Source organism: Electrophorus electricus, chromosome 11, assembly GCF_013358815.1.
Source record: "Electrophorus electricus isolate fEleEle1 chromosome 11, fEleEle1.pri, whole genome shotgun sequence".
Lineage (NCBI taxonomy): Eukaryota > Metazoa > Chordata > Actinopteri > Gymnotiformes > Gymnotidae > Electrophorus > Electrophorus electricus.
Window position 1 is genome coordinate 6,806,515 of NC_049545.1, and position 7,414 is coordinate 6,813,928.

Here is a 7,414-nt window from a genome sequence, read left to right on the forward strand (position 1 = left end):
AAGAATACATATTGTTAAAAAAGAGTCCAAAATCTATTTCCCACTTATACAACCCAAAATAAGTCATCGAGAAGTCCCACCTGCATTTTATTTTGAAATACAACTAAGCTATTCATAGGAAGTGTAGTGATGACAAGTGGTGTAGTGAAGATGGCGGCTTCCTTGAGCAACGTGGATGAGATTCGTGATAGAGTGATTTTGGGTGAATTTGGGGTAAAAAATGTAAGTACATCCTCCATGGATTATACTTAACATGAATGCTGTGTAATGTCTATAGTCAATTGTATCGTACATGCAAATTATAAATACAGGGTGCAGTAGTCCTGCTAATAGCCGAAAACGTTCACACTGACAATATTTATTACGTTGTATTGTTTTATCTAGCTACCTAAGTATACTTACCCGATTGTGACTTTTATTTTATGTCATATGTGTACAAATGTACTTGAATCTATATAGTTTAATGTCCATATTGTGCATAGGTTCATTCTACAGACTTTCCGGGTAATTACCCTGGTTATGATGACATATGGAATCTCAAGAAATTCAAAAGAGTAAGATAGCAATCTTCAAAATTTATCTTCTAGTCGCTTTGATTGAAGTCTACTCTTTGGCTTTACAGCGTGTTTTCATTTTGCGTACTCTCCTATTACAGAATTTTAGGGTTGACGTTGTTCATATGGATGAAAATACTTTGGAGTTTGACATGGTGGGAATAGATGCTTCCATTGCTAATGCTTTTCGACGGATATTGCTTGCTGAGGTATTTTCTTGCTGTACTGGCAGTGAAGCAACATATGCATTTGCATATTTGACGAGGGATATGTCAGAAACGCACAATGATTAAAAAGGGATCAATATTAATCACCAAAAATTTACATTTGCTAGGTTTGTGTTTACTTTTTTATTGTTTGCAAATTTAGGTTCCAACTATGGCAGTTGAAAAGGTTTTCATTTACAACAATACATCTATCATTCAAGATGAAATTCTAGCACATAGACTTGGTTTGATACCCATCAAAGCTGATCCTCGTCTTTTTGAGTACAGAAATAATGGTGAGTGTTGTTTTCCTTTTAAACCATGTGGATAAAGTGTTCTAAACAGATTTCTCCTTTTTAATATTTAAATTTTCATATGTGCAGTACATTTGAAATCTACAAGATGCCGCATTTACACTGGGTTAATAGTTTTAATAATATGATAAATAATATCTACATTATTTAATCTTTGTTTAATTAGTTTGTGGTGGTTCATTCTGTTAGGAGACGAGGAAGGCACAGAAATTGACACTATACAGCTTCAGATGAAGGTCAAATGCACAAGGAATCCCAGGGCCTCCAAAGACTCATCAGATCCCAAGGAACTGTACCTGAATCACATGGGTAAGTGGAGTATTAATAAGATGATTTACATATAGTTTCACATTTTAAAGGCACATTTAAAGGTCTTTTCAGTTCTGTAAAATTTATCATTTTGAATGGCAACTGCTGCAGTTCAAGAAGCCAAACAAATTCCAAGTAGTTAACATCTTTATTTTGATGATTAAAAAATGACCAGCAAGAAAGTTAACTTGGGGGGGCTGAGTAGCTGGAGTACTCTCCATACCTGCCAGATGTAGTAAAGTTCTGATATTGCTCCAAGAAAAGGTCTGAATTGTTAAATTTAGCTTTGCATTTGAAAATGCGTGACTTTTTGATGAGGGACATGCAGTGAACTGTGACACAACTCCGCTCAGGAACATGCTGTCTGCAGAAGGGTTTGTGCTTGATGTTTGTGCAGTTCTAGCCATCAAATGTTCTTTTTTGAAACTTGTGAAATCACTTGCATGTGACATGTCCTTTAGTGGCAGTTCTAACCTGTTTATTGAGTGCAGTCTTCATAAGAAAGAAAAGGTTGTTTAATAAGTTAAAGAATATCTGTAAAATGAATTATCTATGTCTAAAAATAAAGAACATTTTATTTGTCTTTACTCAAACATTACTATGTTCTGATATTTAATGGTATTTGAAAGCCTAATTTAAATATTTTGGAAAGAATAATTAATTTTGTAAAACTTACAAAATGACCCAAATAATTACCTGGATATGTTTTGTATATAAATACCTTATTTTAAATATGAGTGATACACGTCCAATTTTCAGATAATACAAATGTTCTACAAAATTGAGTAAAATGTAAAGTTTTATAGTATACCTTGTCCTATTTTAGTCTGATCTAGTTTTATGTTTGACACCTGCACCGAGAGAAATTTCTATATATCTGCTACTTGACAGATAAAAATTCTGATTTAAATAGTTTGTGGTTATGTTATACTTTGCTATAGAATTATTAAAAAGATGAAATGTTTTTCATTGCACCTGGACACAGCCTTGGGATTTATGTGTTGGGTTGTGCACTTTGTGCTTCCATTTACTGTATATTTCTGAATGTGAGCATTCCACATTACCCCAGTTACTTCATGTTTGTCATAGACTTTGACACTCAATCTCAGAGGGGGAATACGCTGATGAATTAATGACGTCATGGTGTTTGAGTAATTGTAGATAAATGCCCTGCCATTCATGAAGCAGCTAACTTGCTGCTTGTACCCCTTTTCAGTGTATTCAAGACACATGACATGGGTACCCATCGGCAACCAGGCAGATGTGTTTGCAGATGTTAAGATTGGTCCTGTGCATGGGGACATCCTCTTGGCACAGCTCCGGCCTGGGCAAGAGCTTGACATAGTGATGCACTGTGTTAAAGGATTGGGTAAATATATATTTGAAGATTATGAAGTGGTATGAAGGTGAGACTGCGATTAGGCCCTTTAACCAGCAGAGCCTTTGGAAAGAAAATTTGTATAATCGCATGCTCTTCATACAGGCAAGGATCATGCCAAGTTTTCGCCGGTAGCTACTGCTAGTTACAGGCTTCTTCCTGAGATCACATTATTACAGACAGTTGAAGGAGAAACAGCAGAGAGACTGAAACGCTGTTTCTCACCTGGAGTCATTGAAGTGGAGAACATTGATGGTAGGACTCCCAGTAAGGTGACATACAGGCTTAGAATCGCAGCAGACTTTTGACACATGTTCTGACTGGCTCCTTGTTTACCTCAGGAAAACAAGTGGCTAAAGTGGTCAACAGTCGTCTGGACACATGCAGTCGAGAAGTGCTTAGGCATGATGACCTAAAAAGTTTGGTCAAACTAGGACGAGTGCGGGACCACTTCATATGTATGTGTCTTGATTTATGAATAACTGTTATGGTTCTTCAAGATTTTCTAAGATTACATGCTAATTTTCTTTGTCTCTCTGTCTCAGTCTCAGTGGAGTCTACTGGAATCCTACCTCCCGATGTCCTAGTCAGTGAGGCAGTTAATGTACTCATAGCCAAGTGCCAGAAATTCCTCACTGAACTTGACTCGACTGAAATGGAATAGAGGAAAGAAAGTGAAAGATGCATGCTGTAGTCACCATTAACAGCACACGAAGGCCTTGAATTGTGATGTGTGTTGATCTAAAGCAGTGCTTGGATGGGAATCATTTTCATAATGATGAAAACTGAGTCATCCAGGCAGGCCTGACTGCCTGGGAGATCAAATACATTACAGCCACTTACGTTATGAGATTATTATGCGGAAAGTCTATTTGCCCATTTTGCAAGGCTACTTCAGATAGTGGCTCATTCATATTCCTGTATAAAGTGAGTGGTTAGTTCAAAATTGGTGTCACTTGTCCAGTCGTGAACTGAGCTCCTTTTGCCGTGAAAGTTTCAGCACTTTTTATGTCTGCACTAAGTATCATCAGTGGTGTATTGAATCTCAACCTTCAGATTTCTCCTAAACGTGTGTGTGTGTGTGTGTGTGTGTGTGTGTGTGTGTGTGTGTATAAAATTAAAATTGTGATAGACCAACTGCCTATGTCTTTACTTTGCTAGTTTGCTGTAATGCCTCCAAAGGTTTTGTTTGTTGTGTTCAAGTTGTCATGTTTTAGGAAGCTACCACAAACTTTTCTATAAATAAGATTTATATTTCTCCACTGAAAGAAAAAAATCCAAAGTAGTTTGCTTTTTAGGACTAACTACTCCTAAATTTCTTTTTATTTTGGAGCTAGTGTAGCAAAGCATTATGACATTTATTTTGATATGCAAGCTATTTTTCCAATCTCTGCACATGCACACTGGTGTTTCGACTCTGATGCAAGTTAATTTGGTCTGTGCTTATATCACAAAGGCTGAACTTTAAAGTCCAACAACAAGAGGTTCTCCCTTAGTATAGCCTCTTGATTGTTTCCTGCAGATTTTTTTATTCAGAATAAACATTTTGGCTTCTTAATCTTAATTTTCTGGAGTGTGATTTGTGCTGACAATGAACAACTTGAGTGTCTTTACACTGAACTGTACCTAGGTTGATTAGGCTTAAAGGTATGTGATATTATTTATTCATCTTCTCCATTTAATTAATGCTTAATCATGTAATGTAGCAGATGGGCTAAATTATGCAGTGCGAGTGATTGAGTTTGAGCACTGAACTGAGAATTTGTCTCCTTCAAGTAACAGTAGTTGGCATGGTGTTCAGGAACCTTGCAGAGCAACATGAGTTGTCTTTTTCTGGACCTTTACCCTTTGTGGTTTAGCTCTTTTTTTTTTTTTTTTACACTTATTTTGTATTTATTTGTTTATTATTAGTAGTATTTATAAGCTATCAGATTCTTTTTCTCAAATACCTTCTGCATATTTATACATTTTTACATGACTTTGGTGGTTTGTTTTTGAAGTTTAATGAAAATTATGAGTGCAAAGTTTAGAAAACTTTCAGAATGGTGTTGAATAAACCCAAGCATAAAAACATTAAAGTTATTGTCCTCTATACGAAACGATATTTTAAGTTGTAAGTCTAGCAGATTATTTCTGTAACACTTTTTTATGCTATACCGTTTTATGCTACAAACGGTATAAGCAGTCACTTCCGGTTCAAGTACAGTGTTAGGCTAATTCACCTTAGCTTGCAAGTCTACTACCTATAAAACAGCCCATGGCCCATATAGATTTTGGGGAAATGCATCTGTTGAAAGGGAAGATATGCTACATGCTGTAGCTAGTATTTCAGATATAACTGAAGATATTTGCATGTGTAGACTTTTCTATGCTGATATAGCGATTAAAAACAATACAAATTCTGTTGCAGACATTCCATTAATTCAGTACAACACTGGGGATGCCCTTTTTGGCCTCGGAGGATGTTTACATATTAACTTGTGAAATTTTTTAACCTCTTGAACTCCAGGATTATTATTTAGTTATTAAATGTAAGGAATATCTTTCAGTAACTACACTAGTATGAATATAAAAGAAATATCCTTTTAAGACTGGAAGGAGTGTCTGGGTCAACCAGTGGGTCCCTGGGGTTAAGTGGGCACCATGAATTTTACATAACCTACGTACTTAATATTTGGATGACCTATAGTGAAAAATGAGATGTAATTTGTAACAAGTGATTTCGTGATTAGTATTTACATAAAAAAAAAAAAAAACGACTGCATAAGATGACCTATAAGTGCAAATCAGTTGACACATCAGTTGACATGACAATTAACTAGCTATATTTCTGTGATTTGATCCATTTGAATAGCTTCACTTTTCATAGCTTTTATTTTTTTTAAGTGGTGCTCTTTGGAATCATTTCAGGACTGCATTTGGACTTTGATTGGAATAAGCCTGTAGTAACAGTCAGTAAGCGTCTGTAGTATGCAGGATATGTTCATTTTTTTCTTTTTTGCTGTAGTTGAGTTGAAATATGAAGACATATTTCAATCTCTGGACATGAATCCTTTCTCTTCCAATTGGGACTGTGTTGCTTCACCATTGAGGCTAATTACTGGAGGAAGCTGAAATCACTACAGCTGCACTGCATCATTCTGGGCATGTTACTGCCAAAACACCACACATACAATTGTGCTTGTGCTTGTGCGTGCACAGACGACTAAACGGGGCCAAAACATCATCTGAAGGCAGCTCAGAGGTGGAACAACAAAATGGGTCACCTTCCTTTGTGTGCTAAGCATCAATAGAGCAGCTCTGAGGATGTTCCTAATGGTTACGCTGGAACTAGGTAAGGCTATAGTATATAGAGAATGTCACTGCTCCTTCCTTGTGCCACCATTGTTTGTTACATTTTGGCAGGAAACAAATCCTACTCTTCGAAATATTAAATCGGCAAAACATTTCATGTCCTTGTGCCAAGAACTGGAGTCTATAGAACTAAAAAAAAAAAAACCTTGTCTAGACATAGTATACTGTCCCTCATCCTGTAGAACTGAGTTTGGTGCACCACTTATATAAAGTATACTGAGTTCTATTGATATTACACACTCACAAGGCACTTTATTAGAAATACTTTGCAACTGCACCCGCTGGCCACATTATTAAAAACATGGGGTATTTTATATGTGCACAACTCTGACAGTAATGCATGCAATGCTATGCACAATTGTCAGTTATTGACATCACCCCTAATGGCACATAATAGTGGCATGGTTGTGTGTGTCTATCAGACATTGCAGTGTTACAGTATTTTTTTTTTTTTTTTTACTTATCCTGTTATCACAGCTGCATGAGGATAGCTAACACAAATTGTACATTGCAACAAACAAAGACTCACAAACATCATAATTGTACACCTACACAGTGTTTCTACAAAGATGATGTCTATAACAAAGAGTTGGTGAATATAGATTGCTTTCTAGGTTAGTACTATTGTGACCATTTTAATAGCTGTTGTCATTTCATTGTGTTAGTTAGACCACAGTTCAAGTAAAAATGTAGTAAATAATAAATGTTACTCATTAAGTGAAGTGCAATAAATAATGTGTGCAGAGCCACTGATGGTGCAGAGTAACTATTGTACACAGGACACTGTTACCATGTAGAACTGTGTTGGACAAAACCTAAGCAATCAAAGTTTCAAATTAGAACGTAATATGTTTGCCACTGTTCCTATATCACTATTTTAACGTTTTAATATAATTGCCAGTTTGATATCAAAAATAGGAAACAAGTAATAACAATCGATCAGTCCTTACTTAGGTGAGAGTTCCCCCACATTCTATAGTACACACATTCACTTAGGGGAAAAACACTATATGCTCTGTCAAGACTGTGAGAGGAGCTGGCATCACCAGGGCTAATCTGTGACCAGTTTCCTTCTATAATAGCTGAGTTGCAGCCTGATCTATGATCATTCTGACCTTGGACTTGGTCACAGGTGGCTGGGCTCCGGCTGGGCTGACTTAATTGAATGTGCCTCTGCCTCCCTCCCTTCCTGCCTCTCTTGTGTGCTTGCGTGCGTGCTTGCCTGGCTGCTTGGAGCTGTGTATTTCCAGCAAGTGAGAGACGGAATAATGCCGTGCCTTGTGTGCCCCGACGAGCTAT

At 36.7% G+C, this 7,414-nt stretch overlaps 1 protein-coding gene across 1 annotated transcript; it reads left to right on the plus strand.

Moving 5' to 3' along the window:
- Positions 1-139: 139 nt before the first annotated feature.
- Positions 140-4,834, plus strand: polr1c (RNA polymerase I and III subunit C). Its single transcript, XM_027029564.2, has 9 exons — positions 140-222; positions 483-554; positions 656-763; positions 924-1,056; positions 1,264-1,383; positions 2,600-2,752; positions 2,867-3,016; positions 3,103-3,219; positions 3,307-4,834. Exons 1-9 carry the CDS (start codon positions 151-153, stop codon positions 3,423-3,425), a joined length of 1,044 nt encoding a protein of 347 aa, XP_026885365.1. The 5' UTR covers positions 140-150; the 3' UTR covers positions 3,426-4,834.
- Positions 4,835-7,414: the final 2,580 nt, after the last annotated feature.

What these genes read in the sequence shown, in the direction of transcription:
- polr1c (XM_027029564.2), top strand. Translation starts at nt 151, where the DNA reads ATGGCGGCTTCCTTGAGCAACGTGGATGAGATTCGTGATAGAGTGATT. An exon ending in TTTTGAGTACAGAAATAATG is followed by an intron (nt 1,057 to 1,263) that starts GTGAGTGTTGTT and finishes TCATTCTGTTAG; the next exon opens with GAGACGAGGAAGGCACAGAA. An exon ending in TGAAGTGGAGAACATTGATG is followed by an intron (nt 3,017 to 3,102) that starts GTAGGACTCCCA and finishes TGTTTACCTCAG; the next exon opens with GAAAACAAGTGGCTAAAGTG.